We start from the raw sequence: 27,143 nt of genomic DNA on the forward strand, positions 1-27,143 counted from the left end.
CACCCTGGGCCGATGGCGTGCACTAAACCACTGAGCCACCCTGGTGTCCCCCAACCATTTTTTTTTTAATGCTTATTTCCCACTTTGTATCTTCTTTGGTGAAGTGTCTGTTCAAATTTTTTGCCCGTTTTGTACTGACTTGTTTATGGAGTTCAAAGGGTTCTTTATATGTTTTGGATACAAGTCTTTTGTCAGATACATGGTTTGCAAATGTTTTCTCCCTGTCAACGGTGGATCTTTTCATCCTGCTAACAGTGTGCTTGAAAAGCAAAGGTTTTGAATTTTTTATGAAGTCCAATTTAAAATTTTATTTTTATAGATCATGCTTTAGGTGGAGTATCTAAGAAATCTGTCTATCTCAAGGTCATAAGACTTTCTCCCATGTATGTTCTAAATATATGCAGTTTATTTTATATCAATAATAGCTCAATAAAGCTGTAAAAAAGTAGGAATGCTAGATGTTTGATGGAAAAGTTTTTAAATGATTTAAGTCTGCCATTTTGCGAGACTCCAAATAGTCATCTCCCAACAGAAAAAGGTTAGATAGATTTTGTTAACTATTTACTAGAGGCTTGAGCATATTAAAATAGTCAAGTTTGGGAGAAGTTTTTTTTTTTTTTTTTTTTTTTTTAAAGATTTTTATTTATTTATTTGAGAGAGAGCACAAGCAGGGGGAGGGGCCCCAACACGGTGCTCAATCCCAGGACCCTGGGATCATGAACTGAGCTGAAGGCAGATGATTCACTGAGCCACCAGGTGCCCCAAGTTTGGGAGAGTTTTAAAATGAAATAAAAAGAGGACAGGGTCTGGAGTGAGGCTTGAGGTCAAGTCCTGGTTCTATCAGTCCCCTCCTGTCTGTTCTTAGATAAGTCACTTAACTTCTTGAGTCCAGTTTCATGATCTGTAAACTGGGACTAATAGCCACATAGCACAGGTTTGCAATGATGAACAGACACAGCACAGAGAGGGCCTTCTAGAGAGTTCTGCTGAACATACGAGGGCAAGCGTCTCCCTTCCTCTCCTACGTAGCTAGACCCTAGGAAGGGTCCCTCTTTTGTACCCAGGGACTCTCCACCTTTGCCGGCAGTGATACAACACAGCCCGCAGGAAGATGTGTGATCCAGATACATCCCAAAGTCCAAGAGAAGGTTCCCCAAACGGCCCAGTCACCAAGTGGGCCTGCGCGGTTCACTGTTCAGAGCAAAGTCATTTTTATTGTAATGTAATTTTAAAAGGCAGTTACATTAGTTACACATATACACAACCAACTCAATAACCGTTAGTCATAGAGAACATTCAAGAAATACAAATGATGATTTATCCACAGCACAGCTCACAGCCATAAGAAGAGAGGCTACAAGAGAAATGATTAAGTGCTTACATGGTCCACGGAAGCCCGTCATCTCCAAAGGAACACGAGGCTGTCCCGGGGAGCCAGTCGCCCCGTCCGGAATAGCCTGTCCCCTTCCTGGTCGGTGCCCCAACCAGCGTTGGCCACAAGACCCAGGCACATCTATGAATGAACCTCCATCTCCAAGCTGTCCCAGCCCTGGGCAGTCAAGGGAAAGGTGGACAGCCAGGTGGCTTGTAGCCCCTTAGGACACAAGATGAGGATTTGGCAGAGGGAGGAGAAAATGGACCCCTGGCAAGTAATGACCAAACTCATAGGTTCTGGTACAACAAAGACCATTCCTGCCCTGACTCATTACCCATTAGAGTTTGGAGGAGGCTTGGTCTATGTGACAGGTCATAACCGACAGGGAGCAGGTGGCCCAGGCGAGTGGGGGGTCACTGTCCCAGCAGAGCTCCGCTGCTCCCAAACGCTGACGTAGAAGGATGAGACCACCACTCGTTTCCCCGGGACCTGTCCCGTCTCTTGGCTCAGGCAGGCAGAAGTAGATGAGAGGTCACCATCACATGTGGCTAATCTGGGGGAGACACGGGATCTTCACTGGCTGAGTGGTCCAGGCTCCCTGAACCCCCTGCCCCTCCTCTCTCTGCAAGGTGTTCACGAAACAGCAAAGGGGTTGGATTTAATATTTTGGAAAGCAGAGGAGAACACAGCTGTGATGGCTCCATCCCTTTTTGAAACCTCAGCTAAACACAGAACTAGTGGGAGTGACACATAGAGTGTTCTAGAATCTCCTTAGCCATAGTCACGAACCAAGTCTTGCTGGAGTTTCAATGTGGCTGCTTTGCATCCTCCCCCAGGGCTCAGGCTGCCATGGCCCAGCCTGTTTGTGGAAGCCACTTGCCCAGCCTAAGGAAGCCGGTGAAGGTTGCGTTGAGGATGGGGGCTGTGAGTGAGGGGGTGAGTCCTGGTTGAACCCCAGCATCTCCAGCAGGAGAGGAATGTGGGCCGGAGTCTGAGGACATGTCGACAGCAGGCTGAGCCGGCCTGGCACGGGATGCCCTACTCCAAACTGGGAAAACCCCTCTGCGGCTCTCATTCTTATTCGGGTCTTTCTCAAGCATCCTTGGCAGAGCGTCATCTCTTGGGTAAGACACCCTTCCAGCCCTGTCTGTTTTCTTACTGGCCATATGACAGCTTCCAAGAACCATAATCAGGAAGCGGGATGGGAATGGAGGAGAGAGCTCATGCTGACCGGTCTACCTGCGTCACGATATTGCCCGTTCCCCGTCTTGCCCTATGGCCCTCAGCTTCCAGGACCCAGCCTGGAGATGTCTGCACCCCTGCCCCTGCGTGACACACAGACGTGGCTGGAAGGCTGCCGGGGCGAGGCTCCTCTACCTCTTCCACATCCCCCGTGTCCTGGCACAGCCTTGTGTCCCAGGGTCAACCCGATGGGCAGGCACATCTAAGGAAATCCCCCACTGCCCTCCAGGAAACAGAAGGAAAAAACACACATGAAATCCCCAAAACCTCCATACTCACAGGTGGAAAGGTCACAAAAAAATCTGTTCTCATTTTTCAGAGAAATTATTCTTTGATCCGAAACCTTATTTGTGTGCCTTTCCTGGAAATAATGGTGCTCCTGCTTGGGGTAGGCTCAGGCTGCAGAAGGGGGAGGGGGCGCTGGCTCAGGCACTGTCTGGGCGCATGGAGTTCGCCAGGTCCCTGCAGCGAAGAGGCTCCCAAGGGTAAGACGACCTCAGTGCACCCGAACCCTGCACTCAATCACCGCTATACACAAAGGATTAGAAGCCGCTCTAGAAACTGTGACGTCAGTGTGAACTTAGAGTCTAGGACTGGCATCACATCATGCCAGCTACTGGCCACAGGGATCCTACCAAATACCTCTGGGCTTTTGCAGGTGGAGCTCTACGAGCCCAGCCGGGCATCTGGGTCCCCTCTGGACAGCAGATGGGGCGGTGTTTGCTGCAGAGCTTGCAGAGGTCCATGCAAACACCCCTGGCTCCTTCCTGCATGCCTAGCTCACTCTGCACCCAGGCAGCTGGGAGCCCTCTCTGCCCAGCCCTCTGAAGTCCCAGGGGTGGGGACATGGGTTGTTTCTGAGCTGGCTGCCCAAGGAGGTCTGCCTGAGGGACCCCGGGAGGGGTGCAAGGCTTTCCTGGGGAGGGCCCCTCCACTTGTCTGGCAGCGTGCATAGCTTCCTTGCCACATGGGAGTCACGGGGCCCACGGATGGGGAGGCCACACAGACCGCCTGCCTCAGTGTATAGGGCATGGGGAGGGAGTGGTCAGTGGATACAGGGAAACAAGAAACTAGGGACCAGGGGCTGAGTTAGCCAGATAGGAGCTTCTAGAAGCTGGCTCTTCCTCCTGTCCTGAGACCACCTGAGGAATTCAAGGCCATGGTGAATGCATGCCAGAATCAGAACGGGAAGCCTCACGGACCTGCACGGTCCCCTGCTAGATGCCACTGTTCCCCAGCTGGCTGCAGAAAGAAGGCGCGGGCGGCCTGGCGGAAGGTGTTTCTGCCTTCCCATCTCCACGCGTGGGTCTGCACCTGAACCGTCTCCAGAGTCACTGGGTGTCATGTGGCTGCCAAGGCTGGCTCTTTGGGGGGCAGGCCCGCATGACACAGTCCTGCCTTCCCGTTCTCTCCTCTACAGACGGGCCTGGGCTCTGTGACCTCAAGGCGTGCCTTCGGCAGGTGCTGACTTGGGAGCAAGGTGGGAGACACCTACACATAACCAGGAGGGGCGAGCGCCCCCTTGGGGGCCTCCTGGAAGAGGAGCGGGCCCCTTTGTCTCAGACAGGCGCCTGGACTGAAGAGCTGACCCCTCAAAGCAAGCAGGCTCCCAGCCACGACTTCTGGAGACTCTGTGAAGCGCCAGCCCGGCGCTCGGACCCTGGGCCAGGCTCCCACCAGTGGGGGTGTTGCTGAGCTGGGGGCGGGGGGCGGGGGCTGCACGTGTGGGCTCTCACCCACCACGCACCCTGCATTCTGGACACTCACTCTGGCCACAGGACACACACGGGGCACAGCACACCCGTCAGGACAGGGATTCACGTCACACTGCACAGAGTACACATGTCCCACAGCACGACGTACAGACACACAGATGTGGCTGAGCTGGGGCCAGGAGAGCCGAGGTCCACCTCTGGGTCCCCGTGCTCCTCTGCTGGGAGGAGCACGTCCTGTTCGCCCCCCTTCCCAGCACCCGAGCCCTACCCGTCCGCAGCGTCAAAGGCAAGAAGAAACCCGATTCCCGTGTCCCAGGCAGGTCTGGGCACTCGGGACCGTAACTGGACTTTTTATAGGTGAACGTCGTCTACTAGGAGATTATTCACAACCAGACCTCATGGGCCCCACGGGCTCACCTCCCTGCGTACACAGAAAAAAGTACAATAAATACAACGGCCCCCCCAATGTCTACCAGGGCTCCTCGTTGGTGGCCGAGCAGCCCTGGTTGTGGGCTGCACGATGCTGCGCCGGGGGCAGCGCGGGGGTGCGGTGCCTTCTGCCAGCGGGGCGGGTGGCGCCGTCACAGCACGCGTCACAGCCCTGCCCAGCGCCGGCTGCACTCTGCCTGCCGCTACTCAGAGAACGGCGGGAACATGCCGAGGTCCGCGAAGTCCTCGATGTTATAGTTGCCGGTCCCTTGGGTCGGGTCTCCGGGCATGGGCAGCATGTCCTGCAGGAAGCAGAAAAGAAAGCCACAGGGGAGTCAGCTCACCCTCCTGGGCCCCCGCACGCCCCAGGAGCCCCGCCTGCCACTCACCCTCATGCCCATCGCCCTGGGGCCAGCCCGGGCACAGGCTCCTGGTCTCTGAGGGCCTCTCCTGGAAAGCTTCACCCCAGCAGGTAAACACAACTCGGGACATGACCTGTGTCTATGTAAAGCAGAGCCAGGACACAGGGTGGACAAGGGCCCCGCCGGTGGGATGCATCCAGCCTGGCACCATGCAAGGGACACAGAGTAGATGCTCAAAATGCAATAGAAATGCAGTGCTGGGCCGAGCACAAGAAAGGCTGCGTGTGTTCTGAGCGCAGGGCTAAATCCCCGCGTAGTTACGCTTCACTTTTAACAAACCCTTCAGGTTCTGTGGGCCTCAGACTGCCCATCCAGAAAATGGGAACAGCAAGATTTCAATCCCCTATGACAAATGTCTCAAAGTGTGTTCTGTGAGGTTCTTGGTCCGTGAGAAATACCCTGAGAGAAAAGAATTCTGTGGACGAGGGAGTTTGGGAAATGGCATGTTCTTGCACCTCCTAGAAACCCTCAGTCCTCATTCCTAGAATAAAAGCTCTGACAAGTCCTGCAGCCAAGGAACAGAGTAATTAGCTTAACCAGTGTTTCACAAGCTTATTTGACCAAGTTCTTTTCAGCCTCGTGACCATGAAGAACCAGGCTGGGGGATTCTGTGTCATATGCTACTGAGAGGCATAAGGATGGAGGAAGGAGGTCAGAATACTGCCCTCTGGAGACCTAGAGGGACATCGGGCTTCCAGACCTTTGTCTATGAAGATGTTGCTTGGCAGGTGGGAAAGGCCCTGGGGACCAAGAGGGCAGGCCCTCCCTTGGGAAGGGGGTGATCAGCTGGGAGGGGGGCCTCAAATCCCTCTCTCCACGTGCCTCCCGCCCATCCAGCGCAGACCTGGAGCTCTGGGCATGACAGAGGGTGCCTCGGCTCTTAGGGGAGCCGGGGGGCAGGGGGTGGGTCAGCCACGTGGCTCAGGGGGAGCCAACGGGCTCATGCCTCCCTTTGAAAGCTTCCTCCAGTGGACACTTCTGGCAGAAGGAGGGGCCAGGGAAACCCCAGGGCCCAAGCACTGGTGTGCGGGGCTGCCCATCACGAGGGATGGCCAGGAGGGTCTCCAGCCACGGACAGCTGCGAGGTGCCCAGGTGTCCTCAAGCAGAGAGGACAGCCGAGGCCTTGGCTCCTGGCCCCTCTCCCCAGGCTGGGGCCAGAACCCGGACCCCTAAGCAATGGTTGGGGCAGCAGCAGAGAGTGAGGGAAAGGAAGCAGAGAGAAGGCGCCGGTACCTACGAGAAGGCGGTGCTGGCTCGATTTACCTGGAACACTTCGGTCTGACCGGGCTGCTGGTGGGGGTGCTGCTCACCGCTCTGCTGACCGTGATGCTGGCTTTGCCACTGCGACCAGACTTCCGACGGCCGCCCTTGGAACTGCCCGCTACTTTGTCCACTTTCAGCTGAAAGATCCGACGTACAGGACACTGCCTTTAAAAGCCATCCGTGGGTCTGCGAGACCTAAGAACCACCTCGGCCCAGAGGGCCCCACGCTCCCGAAGGGCTCCATCAGGAGTGGGTTGAATGTGTTCACTGTCCCCTTCACGCTCACACTGACCAACAGGTAAAAACTCACTTTTGCGCCACATTGCCAGCCAGGTGGGTAGGTGAGAGCAAAGCAGGAGCGCTCGGTGGAAGGGCGGCTCTCCCCAGAGTGTGCCTGCAGGGGGGCCGGGGCCTGGAGCCCAGGAGCCCCTGGTGCCCCATCCAGGGCTGCTAAGGGAGCTTTGGTGAGGGCAGGTGTGTGGCGCCAGAGTGTGGGCCGAGGGAAGCCCTCCCGGCGGCACCCCTGCAGGCCCAGGAGAGAAAGCCGTCTCTGCCCCTCCAGGGTCCACGTGCCCAGGCTGCTCCGCCACAGGAGCATCACCTCCTCGGCCAGTTTTGAGCTCCACCAAGCCACCTGTGGCATTCCACGAGGTCCTTCCACAGAGGCCGAGAGCCATGCCCTTCCTGCTGGCCTCTGAGCAGTTCTTAGCACTGGGCGGCTTGAAAGCAAAGGTGTTTGGGCCCAGCTCAGCCTTGAAGGCTCGCCTGGGTGGGAATCAGCACATTCGTATGTTAACGGGAGCAAGCTGGCCTCTGTCTCATGCTTTACAGAGAATACACAGTGGAAAAGAACAGGAAAGTGAACAGAAATTGGTCTAAAACATTTTAATGATTCAACCTAAGAGGATGAGTTACCTTGAGGCACATCAAAAACCTCAAGGATATGTTTTCTTGTTCCAAACCATTCAACAGCACTTGGGAGGCAATGGGCTCCAGGACGGGCCCCAGCTTGCTCTTTCTGACAGCCTCGCTTAGGTAGCACAGGCCACCCCTCCTGCTGGAGGACGGGCACCCAGTTCGCAGAGGCGAGGCCGCCGCGTGTTTGTGGAGAAGCCCAGCCTCTCCGTCTCTCTCACATGCATACACATCTGACACACTGCCTGAGACACAAAAGGCTTCAATGAAACACGTATGTTCTCCTTAATGCCTCGTGATGGGTGCTTTCCAAACTCTGCATGACAGCAGTTGTAAAAGGTTCTATAAAATCAGGCAAGGACATAATTCCCTGTGTCAGCATCAGAGAGATTAAACTCTATCGTGCACACGGAACCCTGTTGTTTAAGAAAAACAACTCTGGAAATCCGAAATTCCTTTCCCTAATGCTCCCAAGACACTGAGGCCAGGGAGAGCTCCTTGCGAGCACCATGCCACCAGGATGCCCTCCAAACACCCAGGAAGGGTCTGGTCTGCAGCTGCCATACCAACCAAATGAACAGCAGCGTGGGAGGAGGCAGCGAGGAGGCCATCTGAGAGGCCTGGGGAGGCCAAGCACAAGCCAGTCCACCTGCTGCTCAGGGGCTCGTGGACGGCTGGGTCACCTTTGCTGAAGGGGATGGTGTGGCAGCCCATGGGAATGGTTGTAACGGACCTGGCACGACCACTGCCCCCAGCTGGCCCCAGGACCTCGCAACAACAATGACTCCTTGCTGGGGTCTTGCTGGCCAAGAATCAATGCCCTCAACTTTTCCTTCTGGCTATGGCCCCTACCTAAGTCCCCTCTGCCACCCCCATTCATGTACTGGGGTCCTGCCCTCCAGCCCTGACCCAGGCTCTGGCTCCAGGAAGGTACGCATTGGCCAGGGAGCAGAACAGCTGCTCCTGGGGGAGTTACAGCACACTGGGGAAACGGGCAGGAGTGCCAGCTCTTAGCGGGACACCCAACCCATCACAGCAAGTACAAGAGGCTCTCCAGGCCTTCAGCCGAGACCAGCAGGGGGATGGTCAGCAGCCCAGTGGGTACAGGGCTCAGAGGCAGGGTTGAAAAGCACTCCAGACACTGTGCAAAGATGTGGGGGTGCAGAGGGTGTGTTCCCTCCGGGGATCAGCAGGTGGCTCCAGGTGATAAGGGTCTGAGTGTGACCTGCTAGAGGGCAAGCCAGGGCTCAGGTCCCCCACAGTGAGGGTGGCAGGGACCTGCAGGGGCTCACAGGCCACACACACCATCCAGGGGCGAGTGGACAGAGAGAAGGAACCCAGTGAGGAGGCTGCTGTGAGGATGTGTTCATGACCTGATGGTGCCTGAGCCCGGAACACAGGGGGTGAGGGGGTGGGGGTGCGGGTGGAGCTGACCAAGGGGCGGGCGACCTGGAGCACCCAGACCACACCCTGCATCTCTGCTGGTTGGGGGTGTACAGTCCTGCTTCCCTAGGCTCTGGGCCCACCCACCTGGGCCTGGGGCCAGGTCTAAGTCTTCGAGAGGCACCTAGGCTCCCCGTGCCTGAAGCCAGCATCTGACCTCCTCAGACCACCCCAGGGGAGAAAGCATGGTTGTAGGCCCTTCCCTCCTGCTCATCAGTCCACTGCCTGGAACACCACATCCACACTCCCGTCTCCTCCCCCCATCCCGGGCCTGCACCTGTCTCCCTGGATCCCCAGTTGCTTGCAGGATCTTCCTAAAACAGCGTCCACTGCCCAAAACCTGCCTAGCTCACCATGGCCCCGAGAGCCTGTGTACCCGACTCTGCTTCACACCCACCCCTGTCCCCTCTGCCCTTCCTGGGTGACCTTCCTGCCCCCAGCCAAGGACCCCCTCTGCGACCAGAGGGTTCTGCTCATGCTCGGAGCCCCATCGGACACAAGCCTCCCAGACCTACTCTGAGCTTGCTATGCCCTCGCATCGCCTCCATGGTGGGGTCACCTCTGGGGTGGGGCCACTGAGCCAACCCACCCCCAGGTCACCCATAACCCACTCCAGGGCTTGGGACTGGAAAATATGAGTTAGTATTTGCTGGAGAACAGAATAATGGAAAGGATAAGGAGGGGAAAGAGGACAAGAAGGAGGAAACATTAACATCCCTCTGACTCTTCTCTTCCCATCAGAAGCTTCCCAGCTCCCGGGGGCTTATAAGGAAGTGACCCCGCGTCCCTGCATCAGTCTTACTGGTGGCCAGAGACGGGGCAGGCGGTGGAGGCTGAAGGTGGCAGAAAGGTCGGTTTGAGTCTACTAATCACAGACACATGGTTCAGAATCAATGGTCTCAAACTTCTAGGAAGGGACAGGCTCTTCTCCAATGTTTGCCGCAGAAAAACCAACAAATAGGATTGCTTCAGGGATCCCTGGGTGGCGCAGCGGTTTGGCGCCTGCCTTTGGCCCAGGGTGCGATCCTGGAGACCCGGGATCAAATCCCACGTTGGGCTCCCGGTGCATGGAGCCTGCTTCTCCCTCTGCCTGTGTCTCTGCCTCTCTCTCTCTCTCTCTCTGTGACTATCATAAATAAATAAATTTAAAAAAAAAAGAAATCTTCAAATAGGATTGCTTCAGAAATGGCATAAAGTAGCTACGGAAGGAGGGACTCTGTTATTTCTGGATATGGACCAAGTGCTGGGCTTCATGTGAGGTACTCGCCATACATTATTTCATTTACTCTTCCCTCTGATTCTAAGAGATGGGGCATCCCCACCATTTTCAGACAAGGAACCTGAGGCTCAAGGAACCTGCCCGACTCATTGTGCTTATAAATGCCAAAGCCACAGTGGGAACTGAGGTCTTTTTCTCTCTCTTCCTCTTTCTTCCCTCCTTCTTTTTAAAAAGATTTTGAGAGAGTGCAAGCATACAAGCAGGGGGAGCAGCAGAGGGAGAGGGAGACGCAGGCTCCCCCCTGAGCAGGGAGCCCAATGTGGGACTTGATCCCAGAACTCTGAGATCATGACCTGAGCTGAAGGCAGATGCTTCACCGCCTGAGCCCCCAGGTGCCCCAAGACTGAGGTCTTTTTGACACGGGAGCCCATCTGGAACACTGAGCATTGGTATTCGATGCCCACCATGCACCTGACACGGAGCACAGAGCTGGGGACACGGTGGTGACCAAGCCCGGACACTCCGCTGGGGCAGGCAGATGAGTAACCAGGCCATCAGGATTGTTACGAGTGCGGCACAGAAGTGCCGGCCACGTGGGAAGACATGAGCTGCCCTAGTGACCTCCACAGGAAATGATGAGCACCAACTACAACGGCATCTCCCAACAACACAGCGCAATGTGCTCTTCACCCAGACCTCAGCCCGAACAACCTACACCACAAACGGTGGGTAGGGGAGGTGTATGGCCTGCACCCAACACGTAGCCACAAGCCACTTTCTGGAAAAAGCCTCAGGGGTCACCGCCATCCTTGGTTGCCTTGTTCTAGAAGCCACATGTTCGGCTGTAAACTATGCACTGGGTGGGCTCCAGCCATTCTGTCTTTCTTTTGCTCTCTTGGCTTCCCGAGCAAAGCCTAGGCTGCTACAGTCTGGGCTGAATGTGTGGGTCACCCGCCAGCCCGACGGTTTAAGGAAAGCAGGTATGGGTTGCTACCATCTGGGCCAAATAGGTGGCCTTTCAGACGAACTAAGAGGCTCTTGAGAATTTTGAGAAGCATGTGGATTCCTAGGCTGTAGGAGCAAACGCATGACGTCTTCCTTTTAAAACAATCTTTTTAGTGGCACTTGATGCTATAACGTCACCCCTGCTAACACTTTTCCTTGTAAGATTCATCTGAAGATTCCAGGGTTGCTGGACGCGCTGCTCAGAGGTCCTCTGCGGTTCAGTTGCTTGGTGCTTCTCACCAGGGCAGGGGTCACGTCGGGAGACATTTCTCATTGTCACAGATGGAGGGTGCTGGTAGGTGGAGGCCACTGAACACTCCACATGAACAAGTCAGACCCCAAGACAAAGGATTATCTGGCTCCAAATGTCAACAGTACAGACGTTGAGAAAGTCAGAAACCCTAAAGGCCCAAGTCGGCAAACAGCACTGAAGGGGCAGCTTGTTCTATAAAGGCCTCTGGGCAGGGCCTCCCGTAGTTCACACCCGTGGCCACACGTGTCCCATGGTTTCAGGCTAAGACCTCACTTTTCATCACTGCCCCCGAGGGGAGGTCTGTAATTCCCTACAATGTGCTGGTAAGAAGGTACCAGGCTGAGATTCAGGGGCAGGAAGAGGGGGTCTGGGGGGCGTGGTGTCTGCAAACATTCCAGGTCCCAGACGCCCCAACCCCTCTACCATGTGCCTGCCCTGCCCGGTCCCTGCGGAATTTCTCATCCCATTTCTCACTGCCAAAGTCCTCAGACTTTCGTGGAACGACAAGTTCTTTCAATCTTCCTCTCCAAAGGAAACTTGTAGGTGGAGTGGGCCAGGCCAGAGGAATGAGGCTCCTTCCAGGAAGGGCAGTTACGTGACAGGTGCATTTCTTGAGCTCCATGAAAGACGCTCATGTTCAGAGCATTACTGCATTACTTGCTGTGACCTGGGTTGATCTGTACTGACTCGGGCCAGGCCCCCATGGGTGTGTTAGCTGCCCCGTCCTAAACTGGAGAGCATACGGAGTACTCGAAGCCATGCACTGTGCACTGCATCTGGAGTAACATCATTTAAACCCAGAGCAAGTCTGGGGATGAACGCCCGGCCTGCCACAGCACCTCTGGGCCACATGCACCGAGCACCCTGTGTGCTTGGCGCCTTACACGTCTCCAAGACCACACGGTAGCATTGGTGAGCAGATGCTCGGTGGTGGTGCAGATGAAGACCCATCAAATCAGGGACCCAGGTGTCAGGACTCACAGCGCACTAGCAGTTTATCGCCTCTCAGCTCCACATCTATCCTTCTGTGCCCTCCCTCGTGGTATAGGTACTGGACGCAGTAGACATGTCTCCTTTTCCTGCTGGGGCAAGGTTGGGCTTTGCACACAGAAGGTACCGGAGGGACACGCAAGGCTTAGCTGAGGAAGGGGCTTCTCTTCTGGCTCGGGTGTTTTTCTGTCTACAGCACAGTGACCAGCAGTGTGCAGGACGCTGGTGGCACTCCCTCTTTGGGAAGCTTCTCCATCCTTCCAAGGCTGCAAACCAGCCCCAGCGGATGGCACTTTCCCCCAGATGGCACTTCCCCCTGATGGGGCTCCTGTGGGCCAGCTCTGGTCCACCTGTACCCACTGGGGAGCTTCTGTGTCAGCAGGCAGGCTGCTAACCCAGATTGGCCACAGCCCACAGCCTTTGGCAGGTGTGCTCACTTCCACAAGGCCGAGTGTCCCTGGCAGACACACCTTCTGTGACATCTGACCTTCAGGTTTCATGGTGTTGGGGGGGGGTCTCCCCTGGGTCTCTGAGCATGAAGTGGGGCTCATATTCCTTAATGGGGCCTGTCTTCCTCAGGGCGCTCCTTCAATTACCTTTTGTTTTATTTTATTTTTAAGATTTTATTTATTTGAGAGATAGTGAGTGAGAGCACAAGCAGGGGGAGCAGCAGAGGGAGAAGCAGGCTGAGTAGGGAGCCCGATGTGGGACTCGATCCCAGGACCCTGACATCCTGACCTGAGCTGAAGGCAGCTGCTTCACCGACGGAGCCCCTCAGGCACCCCTCCCTCAACCACCCTTTATTTAAAATCTTTTTTTTTTTTTTTTTAAGATTTTGTTTATTCGTGAGAGACACAGAGAGGCAGTGACCCAGGCAGAGGGAGGAGCAGGCTCCATGCAGGGATTCTGGGTCTCCAGGATCACACCCTGGGCTGAAGGCAGTGCTAAACTGCTGAGCCACCCGGGCTGCCCTATTTAAAATCTTTATATTAACTGGAAGCTCCAATTATTGTTGTGCCAGCTGTGGGCTGCCTGGACCCCAAATGCCATACTGCCCCACTTAGCCTGTTAGGGAAGCAAATGCTCGGACTTGTCAGCCCATTAGTAAGTGGCTCCAGCTCTACTTCTGGACACTCCACCTAAATGAGGTACAACCCAAAGCAGGCTGAGACCAGAACTAGGATTAGAAATGCAAATGCATCGGAAACACAGCTCAGGATGTGTCCCTAGGCCTGAAACAGCAGGAGTGCTTTGGCTCGAGTCCTAGAAGCCAGGGGAGAAGACAAGCTTGTGGCTCACAGAAGGGGCTGGAACCCAGGAGGGCTGCTTTCCTATTCAGGCTGGGAGTCCAGTGCCTGGGCCACCCTACAAGTCCCACTAAGGCTGAGGCACAGGTCAGAAGTGGCACGTCTGCTTGTTTCCCTCGATGTTGGCCACTCGGGACACCACTTGGTAACATTTAGCTCGCCAGCCTTCCCAGACCCCTGTGGTCCAAACAAGGCAGTTGGGACCTCAGAATCGGGCCCAGGATGCCTAGCTGAGCCTGGTCCTGCAGGCAGGGGTGCCACCGGGCCCATGAACCCTGCAGGCCCCACCAGTGGCCCCCAGGCATGGCCGCCTTGCCTCAGCCCTCACAGAGGGCACTCCAGTCCCAAACAGGGTGGGGTGAGAGTCCATGGCAGGTGGTAACGCTGCCACTGGTTCACAGGCTTGTGCTTATTTAATGACTAGCCAGTCTGACCATTAACAGGGGCTGCTCTGCAACTTCTCTGTGCACTCCTCCCACCGTCCTTGCTCACGAGCCACTTGCACACTTGCTTCTTGCTGAGCCTGACCAACGCCCGGCCCCCATGCTGCCTCCATAGACCCTGTGTCCCTGAAGCCCCTTAGAGCAGAGGCTGCTTGTTTGCTAGAGCAAACACTGCTTATTTTCCACCCTCTGCACCGCTATTCTCCGCCTCCACACTGATCCACAGCTGTCCTCGGGGAGTCCCTGGTCTGCATGGTTCTGGTGCCCACGCCCTTCATGACATCCCCCAGGCCAAACTCTTCCTCAGCTCCCTGTCCCCTCCACCAGGGCCTGGCTTCCTCTTTCATGGCCGCTGCTGCATCAGGGTCGACAAAGGAGGGATTGGTGGTGAGGCTGCATGAAACCTCTCTGCTCCCTGTCCCTCACGGATCAGGGACTGGCCCCTCTCATTAGCAGAAATCAAGACCCCTCCACCGGGACACCTGTTCCCCACCTTATTCTAAGGTGCCCTGAATGATGGATCAGAAGACAATGCCAAGAAGAGTCTGGAGGGGAGTGCAGTGTGACCTTGAGCTGACCTCACTGTCCTCAGTTTATTTACACCTATGAAATGGGAGAAATCAGGCATCTCCCTCCCAGGGCCGCCAGGAGCATTATAGGAACTCAAATGTGCCCGGAGCCGAGCAGAGAGTGAGCATCCGGTAAGCGTCAGTGTGGCCGTAACTATATTGAGGATGAGGGAGTGCAGGCAGCTCGGAGGCAGTGGGGACGTAGCTGCTGAGCTGGGAGCCATGTGCAACTCTACTCTTCAGGGGCCTACCTGTGTCCCATCCCCACTTACATCTAAGGGTGCACATTTGCCAGGTGGACACCAGACAGACGCATGGAGCTGAAGGGCCCAGATTGCCCCGGGCCTCGGACACACCGGGGCTGCTGCTTGCACACAGCTGCCCTGCCCTTTCCCGGTGCCCATGTGTCTCCTTGGGGCCGGGACCAGACCTCTGCCCCTCTGTGTGCCCAGGAAGGATGGGAGAGGCAAGGGGACCTCTTCCCATCAGCTGAGGAGGCTGGAGGCAGAGACTGCAGGGAGGTATGGGCTCCCCTGGGAGCCAGTGGCCTCCAGCCTCTGGTGTTTTCTGAGTTGGGTGCATGGCAGATTGGAGAGCAAATGGCTGGGGCCTGTCCTTCCTGAAACATGGCAATATGTGGCTGAGCTCCTGCTCCTGGGACAATATAGCAGAGATAGTTCAAGGCCGACCCCGAGGACCTGCTACACGTTAACGGGATTAATGATGAATCCATGAGGGAGTGACCGGTAAGAGGTCAGGAAATGCTGTGTTTCTGGGCCTTGGTTTCCGGAGTGGGAGCGCCCAGGCTGCTGGGGGTGGTGAGGTGGGACAGGGTGCGGGACACTGCACAGCATTTTCCCTGGAGCTGGCAGCATAAAGGGAAGTTGCTGACTTGCCAGATGGAAATGCAGGGGTGTGGGCTGGCCTGAGGGTGTCCGTTCTGCAGAGAGACGCCCCATGAGCCACGGGAGAGGGAGTCACCAGTGACAGGCACCCGTTCAGGATGCTCCAAGGGCCAGGGTCTCCTCACCAGCCCTTCCTGAGGTGAGGTGGAACCCTGGCCCATTAAATGCACACAGAAGGAGTAGATGCACAGGTCCCAGGGACAAGTACCAGAAGTCATGGCCACTTATTGCTTTCTGGCCTGACGCTTTGTTAAAAAGCTGGGGGAGATGTCCTGACGTGGGATGGGTCCCTCTCGGAATATGAAGACAGAGAACCTTATAGTGTCTCTTAGTTCCACAATGTATTTCTACAACTGGGCATCCCTACAGCTGGTCTCCAGTTTTTTGAAACATTATAACGTTCTGGATAGCTGACAGTTCTTGCCAAGGGCCATAAAAGGCTAAAACAGCATTCAGATGACATGAGCACACAGGAATATAGTCCCAGGGCCTGGGAAACGACAAAGTCATTCTACAAAGCCAAGACCCAAGCAGCCAGTGTGTGTGGAACACCATCAGCTCTCAGAGCTGGAGGCACCTGGAAACCTCTAGACTCAGTGCCAGGGTTCTGGAAGCTGGGGGCTCAGGCCCCTGACCTCAGGACACTCAGAAAGCATAGCTGCTGGCTTTCCCAGGAATTCTTTCCCTTGTTCCCCACCTACCGAACCCTGGAGTCCTGTTGGCAAGACTGGAGTAGGCATTCCCGCTGGGTGAGGAGGTAGCTGGGCTGGAGAGAGGGCTGTAGGAAGAGGGATCTGCTGGGTAGCTGTGGCTCGTTCCAATCCCAAAGGGAGAGGACTGCGTCTTGCCGGACTGGGAGGGGATTTGCTATAATCAGGACAAAGCAAAGAGAAGGGCAGTATCACCAACAGGCCTCTGTCTCCAGGCCCCAGGCCCCAGACCCCAGGCTGGTGGCAGCCACTCCAGTGGCTGACGGTGACTCCTCATGGCCCTCCTGGCCAGCCAGGCACAAGCCTGGCATCAGGCCAGCATGTGTGGGCCTAGGACCTGTGGGATGCAGGCCCTGCATCTCTGGGGCAAGTCTGGGTGAAGTTACCCCCGGCCTACTATGATCTGGGTCTTCAGGTTTCTGCTTATACAAATACCTGAAAGACCCCTAGGCCAATGGATGCCCACCTCACAGTGACCACCAGTGCATGTGCATGGGGGCTGGGTGCTGTCATGCTGCCCTGGCTGGGGCAGACAGAGGTCCAGAGTGGTGGGAGGCTTGCCCTCATGGAGTGTCCATGGCTCTGTCCCCTCCCCCAGCTGCTTGGCTGCAACTGTGCAGGGCCAGGCTGCTGAACGTGGCTCTACCGTTGGGGACAGCTCCCAACGCACCCTCCAGGTGGCTAGTGCTCAGAGTGCTAACCTCTCTGTGAGCCAGGACCTCCAGAAAGCAGGTGCCGGGTGCTCCTACCTGGTTGGCACCTGGGGGCAAGGCCCTCATGGATGCCCATACCTGTCCAGGAAAGGGTGGCCGGCTCCCCGTCCATGCCACTTGACTCTGGTTGAGCTGCCGGGAGATCTGGGACATGTTCTGGCCCGTGGACGAGGAGGACTGGATATCATTCACACCAGGCACGTGGACCACTGAAGAGCTGGAAGAAATGAGATAGCATTTGTTGAGGAGATGCCTCTCCTACCTCACGGGCCCCTGGGCCACCTTGCTGTTCCCTCCCGGGTCTGCCTCTGTCCATCTGTCTGTCCCCCAGTGCAGGATGTCACTGGACATGCGTGGTAAGCCTTCTCTCCCTCGGGGCACCCTCTGTGTCGCCCCTACCGTGTCCCCACCTCCAAGTCACCCACACCCCACCCACGGGTCTCCAGCTCCCAGCATAAAATCTGCCTCGGTGCTGACCCACTCCTTCGTACTCAGGTTAATCTGTCCCTCTGGGGAGCCTCTAGGGCTTCAGATTCAGGACGGAGGCTGCAGGCTGTCAGCTTGTTGGTTTTGAACAGGAGAGCCTGTCAGGGGAGCCTGTGGCCGGGGCCTGGCCCAGCCGCCCAGAGCCTGCTTTGGGCTACCTCTCCCCCTGCCCTCGTGTTGTCTTTGATTTCATCCCCTCACCGTTTTATGAGGCACCTGCTGGGTGCGCCCCTGGTGCCCCTCTGCATGCCCCCTGCAGGCTCCATCTCCCCCTGCTCTCCGTGCTCCCAGGCACCCTGCAGGCATTGCTTCCCTGAGCTGTTTCCAGCCATGCTCTTTACACCATTCACTCCCTAAAGGTGGGAAGTGGGGGAGAGACTTCTGTTTGGTCTCAGGCCCTTGGTCCTGCTCCGTGGGAGCGGCTCCATGTGCAGGAGAGTGCTGTGTGCCCGGGAGGGAGCTGGGGGCGGGGGGGAACAGGGCTGAGGGGATGTCGGTGTGGAGTGGATTCTGAAGAAAGGCACTTTATAGACCAGTACAGAAGAGTGAGTACAGTTCTCCTACTAGTATTATAATATTTTTTCTATGCTTCCTGGTTCCTCATAAAATAGGGAGGCTCCAGGGGTGTCAGTACATTCTTGAACCAGCCATTCTGAAAGGGGACATTGTTCCCAGCTTCCTGCACCACTTCCTCCCTGAATGGCAACCTTTCTTTCCCATTCTCCATGGCCTCATAAGGCCTTTACTGATCACTGTTCCCTATGGGGGCTTCTCCCCACCTCTGCCTAGCACCCCTGAGCCCAGCACTCCCCAGGGCCCTCTGAGCTATCGCCTTGGTGCCCACAGGCAGGGCCAAGGCCTCCAGGACCACGGCAGGATGCAGGGTGAGGACACACACTGAGGGACAGGCAGCAATGCCACTCCGCTGGAGCTCAGGCCGACCTCTGACTGCCATGCACCCCACACCCTGCCCACTCACAGCAGCACCAGCCCCTCCAGATTTACAGGAAATCCGGCCCATTCCACCAGCTTAGGGCCCCACAGGCATCCCCCCATTCCATAGAGGAGCAGTGAGTGAGCACCCTCCGGATGCCAGGCTCTGCAAAGGGGCCCGTGTCCTCCCCTTCCCCTCCCCACACAGCCAGCCCCCCACAGGCCTGCCTCTCCTTCTCTGTAACTGCCCTCCGACCTGCTTCTATGACAATAGCCTCACCCCGGCTCAGCATCTTGAGCCTGACCATTTGTCCTATGACCCACCAGTACCCTCACCTTCCATGCTGCCCCCCAAACTTTCTCCCAGACCCTACCTCCACAAGCCCCTCCCTGCAGCCCTTCATCCAGACCGCAGGCCTGGCAGCAGGTGTCCCAAGGACCTGATAAGCATGTGCCCAGATGGGGGCTGGCACGGAGGTGCAAGGGGTCTGTGTGTGCTGAGAGTGTTACAGTGGAGGATCCTGGGGCAGGAGAGAAGTCTGGAGGCCTCGACCACTGCACAGCAGGGCAGGGTGACTGGCAGTGACGGGGATCAGCAGCAGAGCTCTGGGGCTGCCATCTCGTCCAGCTGGCCCCTGACCAGAGAATGCTGCCTGTGGCACGAGTTCCCCAGAGCCTGGGAGTGGGCTACATCCACTGAGACCCGGCTGCAGGACTGGCCCCTCCAAGGTTTCAGCCTGCATATCCAATGCACAGCGGCCGAGCTACCTGCTGTGTCTGGACACAGGAGCTACCTGCTGTGTCCTCCAGGAGGTCTGTCCGTGGACCAGTGTGCATGAGTCCAATATCCTGGCAGGGATCCTCTCTCTTGGGTGGTCAGTCTCAGCTGCCCAGCCCTGGTCCCTGTCTGTACCTAGATGCTCCACTCAGGCTCTGGCCAACTGAGCCAGCGGCTGGGCCATATGAGGAGCGCTGCCCACTGGGTATGGGTCTAGGGCAGTTCTAGTGAGTTTGGGCATTTTTGGTGGGTGATGTGAGGACCCACGCACCCTCCTGAGGGTTGCCAGTCTCTCCCCCAGCTGTTCCTCCTAGGCCCTGCTCCTCCTTCCCCAGCAGGCAATAGCAACACATCTAATAGCAATGCACAGAGGGTTCAGAGGGCAGATTCAGTCACCAGAGTCCCAGCCTGGCCCAGCGCCCACAGGGCAGTAGCCACTAACTGGGGTTTGCAGATTTTGCCACACATGGAGCCGAGCTCAGAGACCCAGGGCCTCACTGGTACAGGGCATCCTTCCACCCCTTCACCCCCTGGCTGGTACCTGAAGGCCTTCCCGGAATGTCCCGGGGGGAATGGGCTTCCCTGGGAGTAGATCTGCTGCGTCCCTGCTGCAGACGCTGAGCTCATCATCTTCTTCTCCGCTAGAAAGAGCACAGCAAGGGTTACATTCAAGGGCTTCCTGCCCTCCAGACCTCGGGGCGGGCTTTCTGTGTATGACTCCTAACCCCAAATGTGCCCGAATTTTTGCCGAATTGATCTGGTTCTGGTTTTTATGTATCTTTCGTATCTCCCAGCCATTTTTGCACTGATCCCCAGTGTGGGGCCGGGTGTCCCTGAGCAGGACGACACATCCCGGCCACCCATCCTCCTGCACCTGTTTCACCCTTGCCTGCCTCCCAGGGTCTTCTCCACACAGGAGGGTACCTGGCTATCCTCCGGCATCTAGGCCAGGCTACACGCACCAGAAAGCAAGCCCTTCCCAAGAGCTGGGAGGATGGAGACAACCAATGGAAGTTCTTCCTCAGACACTATTTTACTGACTTCTTCCAACCCCCAGGAGGAAGCAGGGAGCAGTGGTTTGGAGGACCAGCTCTGGTGCTCTCTGGTGAAGCCCTCGGCTCTACCTTGGCGGGGGGGAGGTGGCCTTGGACATGTTTGTTCTAGAGAGAGCCTTTCACTTCCCTACAATCTCAAAATTCCTACACCCATTGTTCCCACAACCCCTGACACCCCACCCACAAGATACTGGAATAGAGGACATCAGTTAGTTACATGGCAATTATTTTGTGCCTAGACAGGTGCCTCGCCTGTACCCATCTCTGGCTTGGTGAGCAGACAGGCAAAGTGGGGGATCCCCCACTGGGTGGACATGAGCAATGATGGACACTCAGGCTTGGAGGCTTGGGGTTGAGGGTGCAGGCTTCAGTCACCAAGTACTAATCTCCCACAGGTGCAAACCACCTCTGTGATGCTTCGATAAACTAAAGCACTGAGTGGTTTTCCTGGTCCGTTTCTTTTGCTGCATGATGGGGCACCCAGAAGAAAATCCTACAGGATGGAAGCCACGTGGACTCTTGGGTGTGCATTTCTAACGTAGTCCACAGGCCTGAGTTTTGTGGATAAAGAAGCAGCTCCAGGTTTCAGGACAAAGGTGCACTAGGGACTTCTTGTGATTTCACTTCATGTAGGCTATTTTTTCCTCATGTATTTTTTTTTTTTTTTTGGTGGTTTGGGTACATGAGAAGCACATTTTTTCTAACTGCTCTAAGACATTTGTAGGACACAAAACTACACACACGCACACATACACATATACATATAAAGATTCTGGATTTTATTATTCAATCTTCTATATCTTTTTTCATTTTATTTCATGACTTTGGTCTACCTGCTTTGTTGGGAGATGAAGAAATGCATATTGGGATCTCCTGCTGCAGTGTGGCTTTATCAGGATGTTCCTATGTATCTAACTGTTCTGGCTTTCCCATGTCCCAAAGCTCATGACACATATGCCTTCACGTTGGGTTACAGCTCGTATCTACATAACCACCCCCTTCGCCCACAGAGCTCGGACAATCTGTATGCTCCTTCTGGGATCTGTAGGCACCACACCGCCCCTCCTCCTGGCTCAGTGGTTTCTCGTCGCGTTGTCTGGAGCATAGCAAATTTTGGCAGCATGTGATTCAGGAGCTACCAGTCAGGAGTCCTTGAACACCCACCAATTCTACCGCTCATGACATTCATACTTTCCTATTATTTCACTTTTTCTTCTGAGTACTTTGCAATTTGCTAAAAATGTCCTCGTCTTTTCTTGGAAGCGAGACTTCCTTCCTTCTTTTCTTTTCCCTCCTTTCAAGAGTGGTTATTTTTAAACACCCTGGAAGCTGTGCTTCTCTAGAAATGTCAGAGAAAAAAACAGCACGCACCGATGAGAAATTTCTGTGTATGACTCCTAACCCCAAATGTGCCCAAATTTTTGCCGAATTGATCTGGTTCTGGTTTTTATGTATCTTTCGTATCTCCCAGCCATTTTTGCACTGATCCCCAGTGTTGCTCGTGTCATCCTTCACATTGCTGGTTTCTCAACCTGCCACTTCCGTCCCCATGATCTGTACTTGCGGCACACGAACTCAGTCTTTGGCAAGCTGAGCTCTTGGGAGGTCTGAGTAGTGCATCTCTGAGAACATCTCCCCTGGCTTCCCGTGTGCAAGTGCAGCCTGGCAGGTGGGCTCATGTTGGCTCTCCTGTCTGCCTTCCTTTTCCTTATCTGTTAATTCCCTCCATTTTGTCATCTGTTTGGGAAGGTGTTTAAGTCTCTGCAACATTACAACTTAAATGGATTTCCTCTAAACACCACGACTCTGGTCCAAAACCTCAGGCTTCTCTGAGGGAAGCCTTTTAGACGCGCTACTGTTTCCTCACTTCTCCATCAAAGTCAAGAGCCACAGATGAAGGCAGGTGGCGTGTCCAAGGGACTGGTGGGAACCAAGAGCAGGGAGCTTCCCTGTGCTGTCAACAGGTCACTGCACCACACTGGTCGGCACATGTGGCCCTCATGGGAGGCAGTGCCAGAGCTTTCCTCCCTTCCTTAGCATTTGGTCCACAGCCCAGAGGGAGTGACAATGACAATGACGGCTATGTCTGCCCCACACATGCCGATGTCAGGAGGACCAGGATTTGCTCTTCCCTCCATTGTCAGCTCCTCAGGCCTACAGGCTGCCTCCATGGCTTCCTTCTGACCAGTGTCTCCATGCTTCCTTCAGGCAGGAGAGCTGGCTTCTCCCTTCAGTGGATCCCAAGCACACTGTATCTTGCACAAATTCCTTGATCACAAGAAAATGGAATCCTTCTGCTGAATTTTGGAACATTACTGACATTTGCAGGTTGCATCTTTGGCTAATCTTAGCGGTAACCTGACTGGAAGGGGCAGCTACACGCACAGGTTTTACGTGGCACCTCGACCTAGAACACACCATTTTCTCCAGCGACACCCCTAACGTAGGCAGACCACCCGGTAACCACCACCCCCACCTACCTATTCATTCTCTACCCTCGAAGTCAGAAGGCAAGTGGTCCAGGGCCCCAGGGAACAGGTGAGGGAGTGGTGAGGCCAGTGGAGAGGCCCCACTGGGACTCCTGTCCTGGTGCTCTCTCGTCCTTCCAGCAGGGCACTGGGAACCTACCCTGTCTCCAGATGGCCCAGCTGCAACCCCCATCCCACAACCCTTCCAAGCCGCAGTGCCGTTCCAAAACTTACATGCGCTGATCCCTGCAAACATCTCAGCGAAGCGGGGGTCCCTTTCCTGGGAGAAGATGGCATCTGCCTTTTCCACAGACTTCCCGGCTTCATGAACACTGGCCGGCAGGTTGGGGACAGGAACCTGTTCACACAAACACAAGCACATCCCACGCGTGAGACACAGGACATGTGCTTGTAGCCTCCCTGGGTCTCCTTCGTTGGGTCCTTCCCTCCAGTCTCACTGACACTTAGGCTGGACGGTTTCACAGGTGGGGGGCAGGGGAGGGGGTTGAGCTGGAGGTCACAGAAAGGACGAGTCACATTGATTACTTAAAGAAAGATAAATATTAATCAATGTACTCTAAAAACCAGGAATTGTGACCATCAAGTCCAATGTTGGAGACAGGCTAGTCCAGTGCACCTTGCGATTTCTCTAGATGACCAACTCACGGAAGTAGCAGTAGGAGGAAAGGCAGAGGGAAGAGGAGAGGACAAAGAAGAAGGGAGGGAGGACGCGCAGGCAGGGTGGGGACACAGGGCAGGACCAGGGCTCGGGGAGGGGAGGGACTGGACAAGAAGCAGGACAGACAGCTGGGACACGCAGGACAGATATGGTCAGAGCTGCCCCTATGGGCTTCCGCGTCTGCTAGCACCGGGCTGGACCAAGTCCAAAAGTTACCATCAGCCCCCCAATACTCTCCATAGGGAATGTCCTATACCCGTCGTGGCCCAGCTTGCAGAAGGGTCACAGGAGACCCCCAGGAGACCAAAGTCTCCATGCCCAGTGGGTGGACGGAGTGATAGCACCTGCTGGGTTGGGCCTGGGGGGTTCCAGTGAGGGGCCGAATGTAGTCCCCAGTCCCTCGAGCTGGAGACAGTTCCAAACAGGCAAGAACCTTCTGGAAGTTCACCTGTGATAAGTCATACGACGACAACCCATCTCTCTGATGCACTTCCAACTCCGCCTGCTGCTGCTGGAGCTGCCTGAGAAACACAAAGTGAACAGTCAGGAAGGTCAGCTGTGGTGGCCGCGCCGCTGGACCAGAGCCTCCCCTGAAACCAAGGAAGCAGGGGTGACACCCCATGGACTTCTCACTTTTTGAAAACTTCTCAAAGTTTTCAACTTTTCTTTATTTTCCTTTATGATGATTTTTTAATGCCTCAAATCGAGGCATCAAGCCCTGTAGTGTAAGCTTAGGCTGCCAATGTTTAGGAAATAAATTTTGGTTTATGATTTCATTCTTTGCAGGGTAAAAAGACATCACACCAAAAAAAAATGATGTAAGGCAAAATTCAGATCGACACAGGTGACTTCGGCAAGTGCTTGCCTACAAGCTGGGAGGGGGCTGCAGGACCTCATCCAGCCCTCACACTGGACGCCCACAGTGGTACTTTACCACACGGTAAAGGTTCAGAGACGCTGCCCAGCGGCCTGCTCACCGGCGCTCAGGACCTACCTAACAGAGCCGGGACCTGACCCAACACCTGTGACCCGTGCTCTGCACTCTGCATGCTTCCAAACTGCTCCTTTTGGGACAGAAAGAGCCTCCTTATGGGAAATAGCTGCTTTCTGTTTTAGAACATGGAAACCGAGTTATGTCTGAGGAAAAGTGAACCCTACAGCACAGAGCCTAAATACGGGGCCAGATGCCAGGGTCGCTTTCAAGTCTAAATACCAACAAGGATGACAGGCAAGCAACGATCTTCAAATTATTGCCAAAATTACACCACCTCATGCCCAGGAGTCAACAGAAAGGACACAAACAGACCGTTCAAGCATAACACACACAGAACACCTTTCATATGGAGATTCATATAATGAGCAGGGTTAGGGAAACACTTGCACCATTAAAATCATCAAAATGAGCACAAGTTAGAACAGACTTGGAGAACACTTCTTCAACTCCTAAGCTGGTAAAACTACGTGTAGCATGGTGGCTCAGGACAGGAAGATCCCAGTCCAGTGGAGAAGTGTGTGTGGACACAGCCCTTTTGCAATCCATTAGGTCCCGTGGACACGTCCACACCTTCCAGGTGTCGTCCTGCTGCTGGCACTTGTGCAGGGAGCTTACTCAGTGGCTGCAGATGAGAGCGTCTATGCAGAGTTGGCCGTAACAGGGGACGACTTTATAAACGTGTCTATTCATTTACTGAGCATACATGCCCTGGTCTCCCACTGTGGCCACTGTCAGGACTATCTGGACACACTAGCAGCTGCTCTGAGAATGTGTGGAAAAGTTCAGGACAAACCATCATGCGCACTACGACTATGGCTACAAACAGCATGTCCCCTGTGATGAACAAAATTTGGAACATGTGACAAAATGTCTTAAGGATCTACATTGACTGGCCAGATTTTCCTTATCTGTTGTGAACCTAGGACAGCCTCAGTGGGTCCCTGTGGTCTTCTCCACCCCTCGCTCCATGCTCTGAGCCCCATGCAAGGCGGCAGGTGCCCTCCCCCTTGCTGGAGGCCGGAGGCACTGGGGAGGAAGTGTCGGTAGTGCCAGAGAAGGCAAGTCTACCAGGGAACTCAGAAGCCACTGCAGGGAGGGCAGGTGCAGGGGTGAGCCAGCCCACCTGGAGGAGAGTCCCCGCAGAGGGCCCCCTGCGAGCACGCCTCTGATAGCTGCAGACTGGTTCAGCCAACGCCGAGGGCCATGGGGAGGACCCGGAGAACCCCACCCGGGAGGCGGTGGTGTGGTCAGTCTGGCCAAGGGGGAGCTGCTGATCATGGAAGGCTGGTAGGAAGGACACCTGTGCCCTCCAGGCATTTGCCCTCGGCACCTGCTAGGGGTCTGCATTGATTGCAACTCACACTGGGCTCACTCAGAGAGGTGACAACCCTCCAAGTGGGGATGTTTTGAACTCCCTTTACAAGGGAGCTCACCAAGGCCCAGAGATGCTAGGGGTCTGCAGAAAAGAGACAGTGCTTTGAAGGGGGATTTGGTGCAGTGGCCTCTTCACAGCATAAAGGACGACTAGCTGGGTGGGGAGGAAGCCCTGGGTGGTCATGGTGGGAGCCAGTGATGAGCCTCGAGGGAGAGGCGGCCTGCCAGAAGCCTGGCATCAGGGGCAGGTGCAGCTCCTGCGACCATGGGTTGGGGGGGGGTCCCCAAACTCCTACCCCACTGGCCAGACAACTGGAAGCCTGAGAACAAGGGGCACAGGCCATCTTGTTCACAAAGGTTAACGTCGGCTTGTCCCAGACAGACAGGCAAATGCGAATGTCCACACACCACCAGGCTGGTGGGCGGTGTAGACGGAGCACAACCAGGCTGCCCCAGTCCAGGTGTGGGCTGTCTGGGTTATACTAAAGCAGCACCATGTTTACTAACCACTTCTGCTCCCAAGAACAGAGCAAGCACAGGGGGTCTTGGTCCACCCCCCACCCCACTGAGATGGTGATCACATGAGCAACTGGCCAGTCTTTGCTTCTCCTCCTCTGCTGGGGAGCTCGCTGCTTTCCAAGGCAGCCCGCTCCATCTGTAGGCGAGCAATTAGGAAAAATCTGTCCCTAAACAGCCCAAATCTACCTTCCTACAACTCTCTTTCTGAGTTCTGATCCTGCTGCCCGAGAAACACAAAATAAGTTGAATTCTGTCCCTGAACTCTTCTTCCCAGCAGCCAGAGAGATGGGTAGTCTGGTCACCATTCACCTTCCGCTGCACACTTCACATTGGTTCCTGGCCTGTGTGTCCCTCCACCTCCCTAGGGAAGACCTCTTAGAAGAGAACCCCGCTGGGGGACCGCTGACCAGGGTATTTAGATCTAAGCCTGGTTGAGACGCCTGTTCTGGGAGGTGTTACTGGAATGTCTACACCAGGCTCTGTACTAGACTCCATGGGGAGGACGAGACATCCAGACCCATGTGGTTGGGATCTCAGGGCATGGATGGTCTCCAGGGAGGACAGACATTCGCCAAGAAGTGTGGTGTGCTGCATTCAGAGCCAGGGTGTGGGGAGAACACACGGCTTGTCTCCTGACCTGGATGCGAGAGCACGTGGAAGGGGCAGTTGAGCCACAAAACACGGATTCCCCCCCAGGCAATCTGTGCCTACACTTGCAACACCAGGCAACAGGGGAACTGAAAAGAATTCTTTTTAAACTGGTATTTCAAAAAATTTTAAAGTAATATAATGATCTGTAGAAAAATCCTAAGTTTCTGTATTTTCCTGCTCTTCCTTTACAGTTTTGCTATTTTGTTTCCATCTCGCAGGCCCCACTGTCACTCGCATGCGAGGACCCTGACACCTGAGTGCAGAACGTGGGGCAGCACCCTCCCGCA

The 27,143-nt window shown here is 55.3% G+C and overlaps 1 protein-coding gene across 6 annotated transcripts in view; it reads right to left on the reverse strand.

Moving 5' to 3' along the window:
• Positions 1–1,187: 1,187 nt before the first annotated feature.
• ARNT2 (aryl hydrocarbon receptor nuclear translocator 2) overlaps positions 1,188–27,143 on the reverse strand; it is a 155,500-nt gene continuing 129,544 nt past the window's right edge. For 5 of the 6 annotated variants that reach the window (XM_038533000.1, XM_038532998.1, XM_038533002.1 and 2 more), the window contains 7 exons: positions 23,767–23,839; positions 22,874–22,997; positions 19,658–19,757; positions 16,998–17,136; positions 16,198–16,363; positions 6,448–6,584; positions 1,188–5,063 (listed from right to left, as the gene is read on the reverse strand). In XM_038533000.1, the coding sequence (XP_038388928.1) occupies positions 4,965–5,063; positions 6,448–6,584; positions 16,198–16,363; positions 16,998–17,136; positions 19,658–19,757; positions 22,874–22,997; positions 23,767–23,839 (838 nt within the window). In that variant the 3' untranslated portion in view covers positions 1,188–4,964. Of the gene's footprint in view, positions 5,064–6,417; positions 6,585–16,197; positions 16,364–16,997; positions 17,137–19,657; positions 19,758–22,873; positions 22,998–23,766; positions 23,840–27,143 lie in introns of all 6 variants that reach the window. The other variant, XM_038532999.1, reaches the window with a different exon arrangement.

Source organism: Canis lupus, chromosome 3 (assembly GCF_011100685.1).
Source record: "Canis lupus familiaris isolate Mischka breed German Shepherd chromosome 3, alternate assembly UU_Cfam_GSD_1.0, whole genome shotgun sequence".
Taxonomy (NCBI): domain Eukaryota; kingdom Metazoa; phylum Chordata; class Mammalia; order Carnivora; family Canidae; genus Canis; species Canis lupus.